Source organism: Rhincodon typus, chromosome 2 (genome assembly GCF_021869965.1).
Source record: "Rhincodon typus isolate 14 chromosome 2, sRhiTyp1.1, whole genome shotgun sequence".
Classification (NCBI taxonomy): Eukaryota; Metazoa; Chordata; class Chondrichthyes; order Orectolobiformes; family Rhincodontidae; genus Rhincodon; species Rhincodon typus.
In genome coordinates, this window is record NC_063333.1 from 57504136 (window position 1) to 57522707 (window position 18572).

Consider the following 18572-nt stretch of genomic DNA (forward strand, 5'->3'; position numbering starts at 1 on the left):
CTGCTGTGTTCATCCAGCTCTACACCTTATTCACACCGTACAAATGCCAGACAATGACCATCTCCAATAAGAGGCAATTTAATTACTGCCCCTTCACATTCGATGCTGTTACCATGACTGAATCCCACATTATCAATATCCTGTGGATTAGGGCAGCACAGTGGCTCACAACACCAGGGATTGGTGTTCGATTCCACCCTTGGTGATTGTCTGTGTGGAGTTAGTACATTCTCTCCATGTCTGAGTGGGTTTCCTCCAGGTGTTCCAGTTTCCTCCCAACTCCAAAAATGTTCGGGTTAGGTGAAACCAAAAAAATGCAGGAGATCACAGCGGGTCAGGCAGCATCCATGGAGAGAGAGCAAGCTAACGTTTCGAGTTTAGATGACTCTTCATCAGAGCTAAAGTGAAATTTGGAGTAGACAGCATTTATGCAATAGTGGGAGAGTGGCGTTAGAGTGCTGGGGAAGAAAGGGTGTTGATAGTTAAGATTAAGTGATTGGAATGTGAGAAGGGCAGAATAATGGTAAATCTAACTGCCAGATTAGAAAGAACAGACCGTCCCACTGGGGTTGGGGGAGGGGAGAGAGAGTGACAGAGAAAGTAACAAGCAAAACTAAAAGAAAGGGAAGGAATGGGTTCACAGTTTGAAGGTGCTGAACTCAATACTGAACCCAGAAAGTTAAACCCCTCCCACTATTGCAGAAATGCTGCCCCCTCCACACTTCACTTCAGCTCTGATGAAGAGTCGTCTCGACTTGAAACATTAGCTTGCTGTCTCTGTATGGAAGCTGCCTGACCCCCTGTGATCTCCAGCATTTGCCTGCGGTGGTAGTGGAGTCAGATAGTTTAAAGACTTTTAAGCGACGCTTGGATAGGCACATGGATGATAGAATAATGTAGGGTATGCAGGGTAGTTTGATCTTAGTAGGATAATAGGTTGGCACAACATCGTGGGTGGAAGGGTCTGTTACTGTGCTGTACTGTTCTATGTTCTATGTTCTATTTGTTGTTTTCAGTTCAGATTCCAGCATCTGCAGTAATTTGCTTCTTCAGATTAGGTGAATTGGCCATGATATATTGCCGGTAGTGCCCAGGGATATGCAAGCTGGATGAACTAGCCATGGGAAGTGTGAGGTTACAGGGATATGGTAGTGGTATGGGTCTGGGTGAGATTCACTTCAGAGGGTCAGTGTGGATTTGATGGGCTGGGTGGCTTGCTTCCACACTGTAGGGGTTCTGTGATTCTTCTGTGATTTTACTATTGACCAGAAGAAACTGAATCAGACTAGTCATATACATACAACAGCTGCAAGAGCTGTTCAGAGGCTAGTAATACTGCAGTGAATAACCGAATGATGTTACCATGACTGAATCCCACATTATCAATATCCTATGGATTAGGGCAGCACAGTGGCTCACAACACCAGGGATTGGTGTTCGATTCCACCCTTGGTGGAGAAACCAAAAAAATGCAGGAGATCACAGTATGGTTAAATAAACATTTTGAGCAATGATTTCATTTTATTAAAGCACTTGGTTTGGAAAAATATTATTTTCATGATGTTTCTAATTAATTATAGAATTAATATTCCACTGAGCGAGTGTTGAAGTTGGAGTTTTGATAAATAAACATGCTGTAAAAGTTTCAAGAACACTTTTTAAATTCTTTTTAGTATAGCTTGTTTCTGTTTTTAATATTGAAATAACTGCACAGAGGCCGGTATGCCATCACCAAGTCACTCTTTATTAACTTGTGCAGTGTACATGGGCTGTGACCAGCCAGCTCCAAGCCATCCCTAGAATCAGGAGACTCTCAGAATCTCCAGTTAATATCTGTCAGCCAGGGCTCCCTGATTGGCCTAGTTTATCAACCACAATCAAGGATCGCTTAGTCACCTGGCCCTCATTCCAATCACTACACATATCCTTCCAATAAATGAACATATATCAAGTTTTTTTTGTGAAATTCTACTTTCTCGTGTTGTACTGAAATGTTATATTTTGTTATACTTTCCTTAGTAAAGTCTGTTGTAATGTGTGATTGACATCTAAATAGCTGTTGGGACCCCTAGAGGGTTTAAACTGTCAGTCACTTTGGCTAACGTAGTAACTAAACCAAGTGTATTTCAGCTTCAAGGGATAGTAGGAACTGCAGATGCTGGAGAATCTGAGATAACAAGGTGTAGAACTGGATGAACACAGCAGGCCAAGCAGCATCAGAGGAGCAGGAAGGACGACGCTTCAGGCCTAGACCCTTCTTCAGAAATGCCCGAGGCGTATTTCAGCTTCTAAACCAGTTTCCAAACATTTATAAAGAAAGTATAAGAAACTTATGTTATGGGCACGTTTTCAAATGCCTTCTGCTAGTTCTACAGTGGCAATTGTATTATGGTTAATTTAAATCATAGCTTCCTTCAATCAAATAATATTGGCCTGTTCTGAGTCTTTTTTTTTTCTGATTTTCCACAATGTAAAATATATATAAATGATTTGATCACTGCAATTGTTCGCATTTACTGTTTTTTTCACCTTTTATTGGTAACGTTCAAATTTTACTGTTACTTGTTAAAATATGGTTTGTGAAATGAAAGAAAGACAGATACATAAAGACAGAGAAAGGTGGAAAATGGATGAAACTCTAAAGACTGTGGTTGCACAGAAAAGTCCACTGGATCATATGATATAATAATGATACCATAATTCCATTTCATGATCTTTGAAGTTTTAGAATTACAGAGTAGAATAGTATAGTTGGTTATGATTTAAATTGGGAATTGTAGAAAATATAAAAAAAAACCCGCCTCCTTATGTTCTGAGACTAAGTTGTAGCACGAAACAAAAATAGAAACAAGTATGGTTATCTAAAAAGCAAATGAACAAATCTGTAAACAATTTAAAAATAGATCAGAAAGCTCAACATCCTACAAGATACAGAGTCTTTGAAATTGCACTGTTAAGAATAATGCATTGCATTGATAAAAACTGGTGGCAGTGTTATTTTCAAGAATTCTGCTTATTTCTCTGATAGCATTGAGACAGCCAATAAAATGGCAGTTAATGTAGTTGCAGCCAGCACATTTAGTGTAATATTGACATTCCTTTCTCTCAATAATGCACAATTGTAGTCAGTAAGGCCTTTACCTTTTCAAGTACTGTATCCAATTATAAATGCCGAGGAGGAAAACAATGAGTTTTATTATTAATCTGACAGACAATGTCAAAGACTGTTTGTCTGTTGTAACTTACAATCACGTTGTTGGGGTCTGCTTTTTATCAGTAAACTGTTTTGATCTGGAATGCACTGTCTAAGAGGATAGTGGAAGCAGATTCAACAATAAGTTTCAAAAGATGGTGGGATAAATACTTGAAATGGAAACACATGAAGGGCTATGTGGAAAATGATAGAGAATGGGCCTAATTGGATATCACCTCAAAAGAGCTGGTATGGGCATGATGAGGCAAACGGCAACTCTGTGCTGTATCATTTTATGATTTTGTATTTAACTATTGCAAATCTGTACAAAGTTGAAAAGAATAAAAAAATTACTTTCAAGCTTTTATTTAAACCTATACGATAAATACCTTTTCTGCCTTTTCCACTACTTCTCCCATTCTCCCATTTCCCTCCTTCCCTTCTCTCTTTGCTCCCACTTGTCGCTTCACCCACACCTCCTCCATCACCCCATCGGCCTTCTTTTCCCCTGCTTCCACCTAACTGCCATCTCTACCTTTGTCATCTCACAGTATTGGGCATATAAATCATTTTGATGATGTGATAAACTGTTAGTCTAGCCGTAAAATCATTTCTTTATTAGTCTAGTAATCAACAAACTTTTTTGTAAAATTTCATTGGTTTATTATGTCACTCAGTGAGCACATGCTTTAAGCTCCTAATTATTCAGTTTCATTTTGCCTGACCTCAAATTTTCAATTAAAATCAACTCCATATGACTCCACTGACTCAACAAGGTTTTATTTAAAAAATGGGGCCATCACATTTGATAGTTCAGAGATCCAAAGTGTGTTGAGGTTCATAAGAAATGTTACAAGTGTCTGAATGCTCTATTCTTGTTTAGTTTGCCTACAGTATCATTACATAAACTTGTGACCCTCTGGGTCATTTTAATTGCTTCAGTTTACAGAATTTTCATCTTCCAGGAACAAAGGTGCTTACAGAAAATATTATTGATGTTTTCTTGTTGGATTTCAGGTTTTGGGCTCAATGATGGACAGTGGCACACAGTACAATTTCATGCCAAAGAAAATTCTGCAATCCTCACTATTGATGGTGATGATGCCTCTGCTGTACGGACAAACAGTTCAATGCAAATCAAAACTGGAGATCAATATTTCTTTGGAGGTACAGTGAAATTTATTTTGTATTCACTTATCAACAGATTAATTAAAATGAAATTTCCTCAGTTTAATGACAGTGACGTGGTTACGAGCAGTATGTTTAATCCTTTTTTGGTGTGATTTTGAATAAAAGGAAGGGAAGGTTATTAACATATAGCAAGTTCTTTTAAAATCTCATGAAAGATAATATAGAAGTTGTTTTGTACATGGGAAGTGCTGTACCATAGAGTTGTAGAGTGTCAGGGCTTCTTCCTGATTATCTAAGTGGTGAAGTCCACATCACAGCTAACATGCCAGATGGAGGTCAGAAATTTTCCCTATCAAGTAGAAATAGGATATACAGAGGGAGACTCACTCAAGGTCTTCCAATGGACTTTGATGACTGAATGAAAATATGACATTGGATGCTTCCTACAAGCTTGTCAACTACAATATTGCTGAAATTGTTGGGAAGCCTAAGGGCAAGAAGAGATATTGTACAAAGAAAACTGACAAGAAAATGTTATGTACACTTGGACATCATTGGCTGAATTCTCTGACATCTGGGGAAGTGGGCACAGGAGGCCAGTGGGCCACAAATAGTGAGGGAACAAATCTGGATGGAAGCCTGATGTGTTCCTCCAGTTGTTGAAGTTTCTTAGAGGTGATTGTTCTGCTGGGTGTATACCATGCTAGCTAACAACGGGCAAGCAATTGAGCCTGTAAAGAAGCTAGTTAAATAATGTATTTTCAGGAGCTTTTTAAGACTTTCCAGGGATAGAAGTGAAAACAAGTTACTGAGGCAGTAGGTCAATGTTGGCAGTCATGGTGATCAACAGTGGGTCAGTGCTGGGAGATTGAAAGTGAATGAAGTGTGTGAATGAAATGTGTGAATGACCAGGCTGGGCAACCATGGTCTGCACTTCTGAGACATGATGATTGGTGGTCTGTCAGAGGCACAGAACACACATGCAGTGTAAATGGAAACTTTTAGTGAAGAGCACTGTAAGTTACAATAGATCTCATGCATTCTGGTTTTGAGACCTCCAGAGAGAAGCAGAGTGACTGAGAAAGGCACAGCCACCAAGAGCACAGTTGCCACCTGCAGAGAGACAGCAGTGTAGAAGGGATGGCGGACAAAGAGCGTACGAAGGGAAACCCTTGGACATGGAAGACACTACACTGTCCCTCTATAAGCATCACTAAAATGCGTTGCCTGGTCATTATCACAACATTATCATCAGTGTTGGCAAAACACACATGTTAGTGCGTGATGCTAACACCACCAAAACAGAAGCAGAAGTAGAGGAGATAGTAGGAACTGCAGATGCTGGAGAATCCGAGAAACAAGGTGCAGGGCTGAACGAACACAGCAGGCCAAGCAGCATCACAGGAGCAGAGAGGCTGACGTTTCAGGAGGTTTGCTGACAGATCTGTACTTTGTGCAGATGTTGGAGCACAGTGCTACTGAAGACTGCACCTGTCGAAAGAGGAGGTCATAGACTTAGGTGGAGAATCTGAGCCCTATGAGAAGTGGTGAGCACCCACTTCCTCTGAAGCTCACAGTTGTGTTAAATTATACATCTCAGCATCATTTCATAGATCATCTGGAGACATCAGTGGGATTTCTTAGTCTACAACCCATTGCTATATCAAGCTAGACTAGGATCCCACATTCAAGAAGACCAACCAATAAGTGTGAGTCATCTGGCCCTTTAAAATAAGATTCAGCTGCATGAATACATTTGGGAGGGCTTTCCAACAGCCATCAGCAATGGTCTCACATTATTATTGTTGCTGTGCTCCACACAACCTGGCATTATTGAGGAGAGAAAATTTTCTTGTGTGTAAGGTCTCTTCTAAAAATGATGAAGATATTTGAAGAGACCGCAAACCAGACAGACAATGAGGGATTGCAGTCAAGGTGCAATGACATTTCAGCCAGGGAGACTTTCAAATTACTCACATGGCTTTTCCAAGCCTTTCTTAGATGTGCATGTAAATAACCTAGTCCTATTTTTCACGAGGTCAAGTTGTCCTCTCCCTGCAAGACCTTGCCACTTTTTTAGATCCATCATGAAATATGGCCAAAGAATGCCTAAAACATTGATTTTGCATGTGGACATGTTCTGGACATTTCCATTTCATTTGTTTCAAGAATATTCTTGTTGTTAATGGTCCAGTAGTGCAGAAATGAGGACTGGCGAATTCTTGTGGTGCTACATATCCCCTTTCATTTGACACTTTCAGCCAACATGGTTACAGAATAAAATAATCCATTGATCAATTTTAACCACATGAAACTAGGCGGGTTTAAGAGCGTGCATGCAGTTGTTCCTACATTGTGTGGAGTCACGTTGCTTATCCTTCTACAACATTGTTTTAGAGCACTCTGGTCGTAGTTGAGCTGCTCGAGGCCTACAGGGTCCCAGCATATAGGGCCTCCTACAACTGTGCAGCAGCCAGCTCTATTTTTAGAGTTTCATATGTCATTAGTCATATTCAGAGAAGCAGAGGTTCTACCATCCACACCAGGAACACCTTGAACAGGCTCAATGTATGTGACAATTGACATCTGGGGAGAAATATTTCCATTGTCTGAGTGTCATATCTAAATAAATTATATAAAGCATTGTCAATACATATTCTAATCTGACATTTGTCTTTAATGTTGGACTGCAGACATGTTACTCACCATATTGGGCTTGACTTGGATATTCCTCACTTGAGGCATTGGAACCAAATCATTCAGTTGGTTTTTGTTACAATTTTCATGGCAAAAGTAGATTCTTGTTACACCAGATGTTCATATTGTTTTGATGAAAATATAGCCCCCCATGTGACTATAGAAGTACAAAGCTCCCCAAATCTAATGGGTTAAATTAGTAATGAATCTTGTCAACAAGCATAGTTCACTGATATGGAGCACTATAGCTCAATAGGGAAGTATTATTAAAACATCAACGTAATGCTATCAATATCTTCCACAGCCCATTGTATATACTATATTGTCAACTGTCTAAGTGTAATTCTAATAAATCTTTGCAATGGCATTATGCTTTCACCTTCTAAGTAGAATGTTTCTGTAGATCGTACATTCCCTTTATTGTCCCTACATTTCAATTTGCTTTCCACACAATTAGAGGAAAAAAAAACTTTAGAAATAATAGCCCAAATGTTCCAGTGTCTGGATCATAGGAAACTGGATATCCAACTGAAGATGCACATTGGGACCATGTGCAAGTTCTAAACGTGGAGCTCTGGAGCAATTGCCTGGGAAGTTCTGATTCGCAATTCCATAGTTGGGTAAATGTTTGTGATTTTAAGTTGGAGACTACAACAGACAGTTCCAATATACTTACCTGGATGGTTACCCTGACGTGATCGATAGATTAAAAGCTAGTGTAAATCCTGGATAACTCCAGAACTGACCTCCCCCAACACTTCCCCAATTACTGTCACTGACCTTTGAATAACTCCTCTCCTGACTCCATGAGCACTGTCCTGTCACTTTCACCTAGTAACATCCTTAAATCTTTACCAGATTTTCAAACATAAATTCCCTTTCATAAATCCATGTTGACTGTGTCCAATCAGACAATTATTTTCTAAATATCCACTAATCATGTTATTTATAATTAATTCCAGTATATTCCACACCACTGAAGTCAAGCTAATACGTCTGTAGTTTACTGTTTTCTCACTCTCTTTTCTTAAGCAGTGGGCTTGTATTTGCAACTTCCTAATTCGCAGCCACCATTGCAGAAATAATTTAACTTTGAAAGATATGATACTGTATTCACATCAGGTACTGTCATAGAGTCATAGAATTATACAGCATGGAAACAGACCCTTTAATCCAACTCGTCTGTGCTGACCAGATATCCTAAATTAAGCTCATCCCATTGCCAGCATTTAGCTCATATCCCTCTAACCCTTCCTATTCATGTACCCATCCAGATGCCTTTTAAATGTTGTAATTGTACCAGCCTCCACCACTTCCTCTGGCAGCTCATTCCACACATGCACCACCTTCTGCCCAAAAAGGTTGTCCCTTCAGTCCCTTTTAAATCTTTCCCCTCTCACCTTAAACCTATGCCCTCTAGTTTTGGACTCGCCTACCCGAGGGAAAAGACCTTAACTATTCACCCTATCCATGCCCTTCATGATTTTATAAACTTCTGTAAGGTCACCCCTCAGCCTCTGACGCTGCAGGGAAAATAGTCCCAGCCTATTCAATTCACCCTTCCCCTATGGTTCAAACCCTACAACCCAGGCAACGTCCTTGTAAATCTTTTCTGAACTGTTTCAAGCATAACAACATCTCTCATCCATCCCTGGAATACTGCATGCAGTTTTGTGTTACGATTTAACAGAAATTACCTCATAGTATTTGTAAAGGTGAAACAAAAGGTCACCCATCTGATATCTGACACCAGATACCTGAGCTACAAAACATGGCTACATAAGCTGACTTGTTTACGCAAAAGTTTGAGAGTACTTTATTGAAATATGCATGCACTTGAAAAATTCACGGAGGGAAAAATAGATTACAATGGCTGTGACAACACAATTGGGCGTGGGATGAAGCTTAGAAGAGCCGAGGTGAGTGGTGAGATTAGCTGTAATGACTGAATTTTCAGAATAGCCTGTCCAGTGAGGCTGATAATAACACTGACCTTAAAACAGAGGCATTTGAGAATGAAAATAATTGAAGAGTTGAATTATTTAACTGGCTTTTGAGCCCTGTGATGCACAGATGAACTGAAATTTTGTCTTCATTTAAGTTGTGCTTTCTGTTTGGACTCATTCCCCGTTCTGCTTCAGGGTTGTGATCTTTTGCATATAAATATTATACTCTGCTTGCTTCTATTGGCCATCATTTCTCTCTGTTTTCTCTCAGAGTTAGCCCAAATTGAATGTGGGAATAGTTTAGCTTCTCCAGCTTACCTCCTTCGTCAGAGAAACAAATTACTTGCAAACACTGCAACCAGCAGAGCTGTGAAGAGAGAAAGAAAGATTTAGTAAACAGAAATATGGGCATAAGTAAAAGGCTAGAAAAAGAGAGCAGAATACATTAATCTTACTTGGGTCTCTCCTGGTGCAAGGTGGTATCACCTCAGCTTTGACATTTGAGGCTGAAAATGTCATGCATATGATTTGCCACAATGTTGACAGCTCTGAGAGTACAAGTATTAACTTCGGAAAGCAAAGGATGGTTATTTAATTGAGGACTTTCAGACTGTTTAGGTAGCAAGTACTGGAAGCCTGGGAGTTAGGGCAAAACAGTAATCTAATCGTCAAATTCAGTTGATGTTATGAACTGCAGGAAGAATGCTTGATAACTGTTGTGACAGACTGAGAATAACTTGTACTATAAACTTGAACTGGCCTCCTGCTCTTGTTAATCTTTTATGAGATAATGGAAGTCCAATTCCTTTTACAATTATTTTTCTGCATCTGACCATTTGTTGTGCTGATCACAGCTATGGTATGGTTACAGATACTATCCTAGGCTTTGAGATAATATTCAGATTAATGAATAAAATTTAATGCAGTCAAAGTGCGCAATCTACTATTGATTGTTGGGAATGTTTGTGTTAGTTGTGTGCAATATATCATTAGGCACTGATCCCTGGGGCAGTTGAACAGTTAGTTAGATACTCCTTTCATATGTTCTTGCACACTGCTTACTCAGAAGCCCCAGGATTGTAAAATGGCACTGGATCCTTGTTAATAATTGAGGACATCAGTTATGCAAAGTTTTACTCTATATATAATTAGTACTACTTTTTCACATTCACCTCAGCACTGAAGTGTTATGCCTGTGGCTTATTACAGCATGCCACAGGAGACACCAGAAATTCTGCAGTGCATGAATGTTTTGGTTACTGGAGCAAGCAACATAATGCATTTTTTTGTATTATCAACTGTCATACAAATGGATTCAGTGGATGGAATTTAATGCTCCCATGGAACTGGACTGAGAGACCCAGGACGTGTGATATAATGGGATGGATAGGTCCAAAGTGGAGAAGCCTTCATCTGCTTGACTGCTCCAGATTAAGTTCAGACTGAGAAAATCAAGGATGAACATCCCACATAAAGATCAATTGAGGCCCTTAAGAGGTCACTTTTAATTTTTTCAATCATGCAAGATCTCCCATTGGTATGCATGAATCTTATTATTGGCTGTTCAACTGATATCTGACCATTTATGGAGTGATGTGCCATCTCTGGAGAATTTTGTTCCTCTAAGCTGATTACTGTTGCTTTGAAAACTTGTTGTTAATTCATTACCCTTGATGGAGAGCAAACACCTCTGGGCCTGACTCAATGCAGTCAGTGGCATCACATCTTTCTCATTATCTTGTAGTTACATGTCTGCAGTTGTGACTATATGAAAGAATAGAATAGAATCCCTACAGTGTGGGAGCAGGCTATGCGGCCCACCAAGTCCACACCAACCCTCTGAAGAGCATTACAGCCAGGCCTAGCCCCCTTACCACATCCCTATACCCTGCATTTTTCCCATGGCTAATCCACCTAGCCTGCATATCCCTGGATACTATGGGCAATTTAGCCTGGCCAATCCACCTAACCAGCACATCCTTGGACTGTGGGAGGAAATCGGAGCTCCTGTAGGAAACCCACGCGGGCATGGAGAGAATGTACAAACTCCACACAGATGGTTGCCTGAGCGTGGTTCCCTGATGCTATGAGTCACTGTGCCACCCCACTATAGCTGATTATTCATGTTCAGCACATATGCTTGAGCTAGAAACTGTTCTGTGTAGGTTCCTTGTCGTTACTTGGGCTTACTTTTGTTGAGAACATTGAATGATTGCACTCTTGCTGTCCAAATCTCAGCTCTAGAATTCAGTTGACAGTTTTCTCAAAACAAGTAACAACAAAGTATTGCAAATGTTCAACATCTGAAATAAAAGCAAAGTTCTGGAGAAACTCAGCAAGTTTGATCGCATCTGTGCAGAGAAACAGAGTTAACATTTCAAGTTCTATAAGGTTCTTCATATTTGACTTTCATCTCTCTCAGTCTCAGGGCCAGTAGGATCTATTGTAAAGCAGACTTCCTCTACCCCAGCTGTGGATCCAGGCAGTTGCAGTTAGGGCAAGAGGAAGAAGAAAGCATATTACGGGCCCTTGGAGGCATATTGTTTTGAACCTTTTAAAATGACTGTCACTGTCTTCACCTCACACCTGGTTAGTTGTCTCTCTGTATAGCCCTGAAAGTCATTGTTACAGCATGAGCGATAACTCCATGGACACACATGATGCACCATGGCTGTCTGCAGTGAGATCCTGCTGCATTATCTGGAAGCAAGAGGAACAAGGTGCATATAGACAATGGATGCTGCTGAAACTTTTGACCATCTTTCTAAAATATTGCCCATCTTTCGCCACCTCTGTGTCAAAAAGCGTTTGTGTGAATGACTTGGTCAGTGATGTCTAGGGCAGGGAGCTAAAGCACAAACAGGGGGCGATGATTTAGGATGACTAGGGATTAGGGACCCTGCAGGCCTGTGTTCTGCACAGTGCATGGGTCTGTGTCAATATTCATTCCCTTTAAAAGCCCTCACATTGATGGATCCTGCAGACTCCTCCCTCACAGGTTGAGATACTTATTTCACTAGCCCTGCATGTGGTTGCAGCCAGTTTCTTCCCCATTGTGCACTTTTGAGTTTCAGTATGATGGAAATGAATAAGACCTTCTCTGCTAGTGGCTTGCTGCCTACACATGTTGATGAGACCGTATACAGCCAAACCTGGTTGCCTGTCCCATGAACTCGATAGGCTTCACACCATCCCCAGGACCTCACCCAACCAATCTACATGCACCAGCACCTTCTCAAACTTACCCACTGCCACTGCCATGTGAGATGACCATGCCAAATATGGTCATACACTGGCCCTCCTTTGATGCTTCTGACCATGAACAACACACTCCCACCCCTTCCCCCTGCCTAACTCATTTACCATCCATACTTTACTATATACTCCTCCCTTGTAGATACTGTTGTCTCCTTTCCCTTCACTGTTATCATCCACCAACCTGCAGCCCCCAATCCCGAAGGGTAACTGACTGAGTCTCCTTACCACAGTAGTGATCCTCTTGTCATCCCCCTGAGTCCCAACCTCCTTTTTCCTTAGTTTCTGCAGACAGACCCGATGGACCAAGCATGACCCACCACCTTGAGCAATCTAATTGAACACCCCCAGAGGAAAAGTTCCCAGACCAGTTTGTGGCTGTACACCTCCCCAACAATGTTAGGCCTACACCCTGGACTGGCTGCTGTGGAGCCACTAAACTGACTGGGGCCCACTCCCCAGACTGTGGAGGCATGGATCCCCTCACCGAGATTACCCTGATTGGACGTCTGACAGTGTCTAATCCCCTAGAGTGGTATAGAAGGCTCCTCTTGACTTCCTGTGCTGGGAATCCCTGACTGATGATGTCTCCATAGACTACAGTGAGGAATACTCCCTAAGACTTTGAGACATGGCTGCCTGCTTGTTGCAATGCAGTGTGTTTGCTGCATAAACTGCTGAAACCATGGTGTACATATGAGATTGATGTAACACTCTGCCGTACATCAAAACGTATGCCCCTGACTGTAGATTACTGACCAGCAGGGCAGGCTGCCTGGTTGTGTGTCTGCACTAATTGGCATGGCATGGCAAGACAAGGTATGGATACTATGCATGTGCAGGTAGGCATGAAGTGAACGAGCACCAAAAGATTGAACAAACAGACTTGCGATACAGCCTGGTCTAATCCATTTCTCATTTCTGCACTGCACACCACAATGCAAGTCTGTGCTTCCATAGTACACTGTCGGAGTATTAGAGAAGTGCCGTAATGTCCGTGAGGGACTGGCGAAGGCTGGATGCTCGTGACCATAGACAATATAAGCATGTGCCTGGTGCTGGTTGATCATGCCCTGCGATGCATTTTGGTCACAAGCAAATGCATCTGGTTGTCCTTGCTACATAAGGGTTTTTCTAAATACTGATTGACTCCCATTGCATTGCAAGATGTCTTCAACATTGACATAATTGTATCTAAATACTAATGTTGATATAACTAGTTGTTTGATTCTAGTGAAAGCTGCTTCTTGTTTTGCATCCTAGTACCATTCTACTTCCTGAGCAGTGGTCTTATATAGAGGTCCTGATGATGTATTAGGCAAGAGCTTTACTGGTTAGTTCAGAATTCAACAAATCATTGCACCACTTTCAAAGCTGTAATTTGCTGCATCACTGCCATAGTTCTCATCTTGTCAGGACTTGGGTGAGGTCAGTACTTGACTTCAGTGATAGTAGGAACTGCAGATGCTGGAAAATCTGAGATAACAAGGTGTAGAGCTGGATGAACACAGCAGGCCAAGCAGCATCATAAGAGCAGGAAGGCTGACGTTTTGGGCCTTGACCCTTCATCAGAAAACTTGACTTCAGTCATCTTTATTGAATACTTATCTTGTTCAGCTTCCTGTTCAACTGGTGAGCTGTCTCTGGCAGTGACCTCTATTCTGATAAAAGCAAAATCCTGGATATCTGAATTAAAATCAGAAAGTGCGAGAGAAATTCAGCAGGTTTTGCAACATCTGTGGAGAGAGCAACACAGTTAATGTTTCGAGTCCTGTTTTGCAGACCATATGTCGCTTCTTTGCAACTGAAAGGAGCTGGAAAATTATGGTTTTCATGCATTTGGCAAAGGAGCAGTGGGACAAAGTGGAACAGATTTTGAGAGTAACCAGAGCAAAAGATAAAGGGAGTGGTTGTGGTGCTAAAGGAGTGATAGAGACTTAAAATGGGTATAAGTGAAGGTGTAAAAAGGAGGAAAAGGGTCTGCTGTGTTGACAGTAAAGCCAACAAGACACAAACAAGATACGGCCATGGGTGGTGGGTGTAAGAAAAATGGAGATCAGAGGTCAGACTTTGAAGTTATGGAACTCAATATTGACATAAAGAAGGCGTGAGGGCAGAAGTGTGAAAAATGGATTGGAAATGCTTGAGAAACCTGTTATCTAAGATGACAGGGATAATCCATGGTTGGGGGAAAGGGAAGGCATATCAGAGGGGTAAGATCGTTAGATCAAATGCGATGGAGATGAAGAAACTTGGAGAATGAAATGGAGTCCTTACAGGAAGTGGGGTGTGAGGAAGTGTTGTTGAGTTAACTGTGGGAGACTGTAGGTTTGTAGTGGGTGTTGGTGGATAGCGTATCCTCAGAAATGGCAACAGAGAAACATAGACACATAGAAAATAGAAACAGGAGTAGGCCATTCTGCTCTTCAAGCCTGCTCGACCATTCATTATGATAACGGCTGATCACCCAACACAATAGCTTGCTCCCGCTTTTGCCCAAATCCATTGATCCCTCAGTCCCGAGTGCTATATCCAACTCGTTCCTGAAATTATAAAATGTCTTAGACTTGACTGCTTTCTGTGGTAGTGAATTCTACAGACTCACCACTCTCTGGGTGAAGAAATGTCTCCTCATCTCTGTCCTAAATGGTTTACCTTGTATCCTTAGATTAAAACCTCTGGTTCTGGACTTTCCGGTTGTCAGGAATATTTTTCCTGAAACTACCGTGTCTAGTCTTGTAAGAATTTATAGCTTTATATGGGATCCCCTCTTGTTCTTCCGAACTCCAGCAAATATAGAACATAGAACATAGAACAGTACAGCACAGTACAGGCCCTTTGGCCCATAATGTTGTGCAGACCTATTATCCTACTAAGATCAAACTACCCTACATACCCTACAATGTACTATCATCCATGTGCCTATCCAAGAGTCGCTTAAAAGTCTCTAAAGTATCTGACTCCACTACCACTGCCCGCAGCGCATTCCACACACCCACCACTCTCTGTGTAAAGAACCTACCTCTGACATCTCCCCTATACCTTCCTCCAATCACCTTAAAATTATGCCCCATCGTAATAGTCATTTCCGCCCTGGGAAAAAGTCTCTGATATCCACACTATCTATGCCTCTCATAATCTCGTACACCTCTATCAAGTCACCTGTCATCCTTCTTCGCTCCAAAGAGAGAAGCCCTAGCTCCCTCAACCTTTCCTCATAAGACCTGCCTTCCAGTCCAGGCAGCATCCTGGTAAATCTCCTTTGCACCCTCTCTAAAGCTTCCACATCCTTCCTGTAATGAGGCGTCCAGAACTGAACACAATATTCCAAGTGTGGTCTAACCAGGGTTTTAAAGAGCTGCAGCATAACCTTGTGGCTCTTAAACTCAATTCCCCTGCTAATGAAAGCCAACACACCATATGCCTTCTTTACAACCCTATCAACTTGGGTAGCAACTTTGAGGGATCTATGGACGTGGACCCCAAGATCTCTCTGTTCCTCTACACTGCCAAGAATCCTGCCATTAACCCTGTATTCTGCATTCAAATTCAACCTTCCAAAATGAATCACTTCACACTTTTCTGGGTTGAATTCCATAGATATAATGTTATCTAATTCAACCTCTCCTCATAGGTCAGTGCTGCCATCCCAGGAATTAGGTTGGTAAATCTTCACTGCACTCCTTCAATAGCAAGAATATCCTTCTTCAAATAAGGAGGTCCAATACTGCACACACTGGCAGAAGTGTCTAAGACCGGGGGCATAAGTTTAAGGTGAGGAGCAAGTGGTTTAGAGGAGATCTGAAAACAAAAAACACCTAGAGGATGGCAGAAATATGTAATGTGCTGCCTGAGAGGGTGGTGAAGGCAGGTACTATTGCAACATTTAAGAAATATCTGGATGAGCACTTAAAATGCCAGGGCAGTGTAGGCAATGGACAAAGTGTAGATAAGTGGGATTAGTATAGTTTGGTGTTTGTCGGTCAGCATAGACATTTCAGGCTGAAGGAACTGTTTCTATGCTGTATGACTCTATGTCTAAGACTATGACAGTATTACAGTCAAGGAAGGGAAGAGGGGTGTCAGAAATGGATCAGTAAAGGTGAGAAAAGAATGGAAATAGGAAGAAAAATTGATTAATTTTTCCAATGCTGGATGAGGGTAGGGCTAAGCATCAATTATATCATTGACGTATTATGGAAAAATTTGTAGTTGGGGACCTAAGTAGGACTGGAACAAAGAATGTTCCTCTTGCTCCTCTTTCCCCTCTGTCAACAGTATGAAAACTGCAATTCTCTAGCTCCTTTCAGTTTCGAAAAGAGTCACACTGGTCTCAAAATATCAACTCAGCTTTTCTCTCTCTACAAACGCTGACAGACCTGCTCAGTTTCTCCAGAATTCTGTTTTGATTATGGTCTGTGGTAGCTTCTTCCATTGGGATGAGTATTTTCTTACCATATAACCTCAACTTTACCTTCAAGAGCTTCATTTTTGAAACTGAGCATTACTCAAGTCTCTCCTTCTGCGTTCGTCATTCTAACAATCCCAAACCATTTATCATCTGGAGAACGCATGATGCAACCTATCGTATGGTGTAGAATGATTCATTAGTTTCATCGTCTGACATCTCTCCAGAAACCATTTTGATAGTTTGTGTTGCTTCTTTAAAACTAAACATTTATGTGCAAAATGATTCAACTTCAGGAAGTTGAATAACTATTTTCTTCAGAGATAGTAGGAACTGCAGATGCTGGAGAATCCGAGACAACAAGGTGCACAGCTGGATGAACACAGCAGGCCAAGCAGCATCGAAAAGGGTCTAGGCCCGAAACGTCAGCCTTTCTGCTCCTATGATTCTGCTTGGCCTGCTGTGTTCATCCAGCTCTGCACCTTGTTAACTATTTTCTCCATAATGGATATGCTTCCTTTTATTGAATGTGGCATCCTCTGCTGAGTTCACATCTTTGTACTTTGGCCTTGATCTTTTTCCTGACCTTTCTATATATATTCTTCCTTTTTTCCAGTGTGTTGTGCATGTTTGGCCTGGAATATTTCCCATTAGTAATCTGCTGTTTATGCTTGACAACTTCGGAAATTCTGCACATCAATAACTTAACTTGCAAGTGAGTTTTGCATTTCTCAGGAGATACTGTTGTGAAAGATCTCCTGTGTCTAAGACAATTCCAACTCTGATGAGATTGTTTCTCAATTGTCCAAAATCACAGCTATCAGCTCAATGTACTATTGCCACTACAAACTGATCAATATTCCTCCTCTCCCCTGAGCTCGACTGTTGGAAGATCTACTGTTCATAACTAATGGTAATAGAGGATTCAAATTCTGTGTTCAAGGCCTTCATAATTTATCCAATTTGGCATTCCAATTTTTCACTAAAACCTAAGTTGCAATATAGTATGTACCACTGTTTCCCAAGCTCACATAGCAGAATTTCCATTCTTAATTGCTTTGGCTTCATATTCAGTTCTGTAGCTGATTCATTGTTCTACCATTGAGATTGGAAGAAATTCCAATTCTGTCTCATATTGCCTTTCATTTCCACAGCATTAAGGAGTGGAAAATTCACAACTCCCCTGATTTATTCAGTCATTCAAAGTTTCAAACTGTTCTTCCAATCTTTCTTTTTATTTCCCCCTTTTACAGTAGGTGGCTGTCTTACAGCTTTGAAAATTTCATAACTTCAGCTGGACACCTTTGACCTGATGTTGCATTGATGTGCTTTAATGGCTATTGAAAACTAAAGTGAAAGCCAGTTTCAGTGGAGAGCACATGAACTTGGCAAACCAGAAGTTCCAATGTACAAATGCAATTATCCAAGCAGTACCAGCCTTTGACTGGATGGGGGCTCTTAAAGGCAGGAAGTACCTCCATAAGGCACTAAGAACCTCACAGCCAATCAGAGAAGTTCCTATTTGGCATGAAATGCCCATGCTGGAATTGTATCCAGTTCTTGCAGTGGCACACAAGCTCATTATTAAATTTCACCTACCTCATTATGAATGGCATGAAGTCTCCTCTAACCTTTTTGACATTGTACAATAGTATCAATTCAAATGTTTGAATTAGGACCTAGTACCTAAAGATGAGGTGGAACTTTACTTTTTAATATTTCAAATGGCCTCTTAATGAAAACTGAAAGAACTGCGGATGCTGTAAATCAGGAACAAAAACAAAGTTGCTGGAAAAGCTCAGATAACAAGGTGTCGAGCTGGATGAACACAGCAGGCCAAGCAGCATCAGAGGAGCAGGAAGGCTGACGTTTCAAGCCTAGACCCTTCTTCAGAAAACCTCAGCAGGTCTGGCAGCATCTGTGAAGGAAAATATAGAGTTAA

The 18572-nt window shown here is 41.1% G+C and overlaps 1 protein-coding gene across 1 annotated transcript in view; it reads left to right on the plus strand.

Annotated features, from left to right (window-relative positions):
* Window positions 1-18572, plus strand: part of LOC109913433 (contactin-associated protein-like 2) — a 1704267-nt gene that overhangs the window by 801674 nt on the left and 884021 nt on the right. Inside the window, exon 9 of the mRNA XM_048610560.1 lies at window positions 4211-4360. Coding sequence (XP_048466517.1) covers window positions 4211-4360 — 150 coding nt within the window. The remainder of the gene's footprint in view (window positions 1-4210; window positions 4361-18572) is intronic.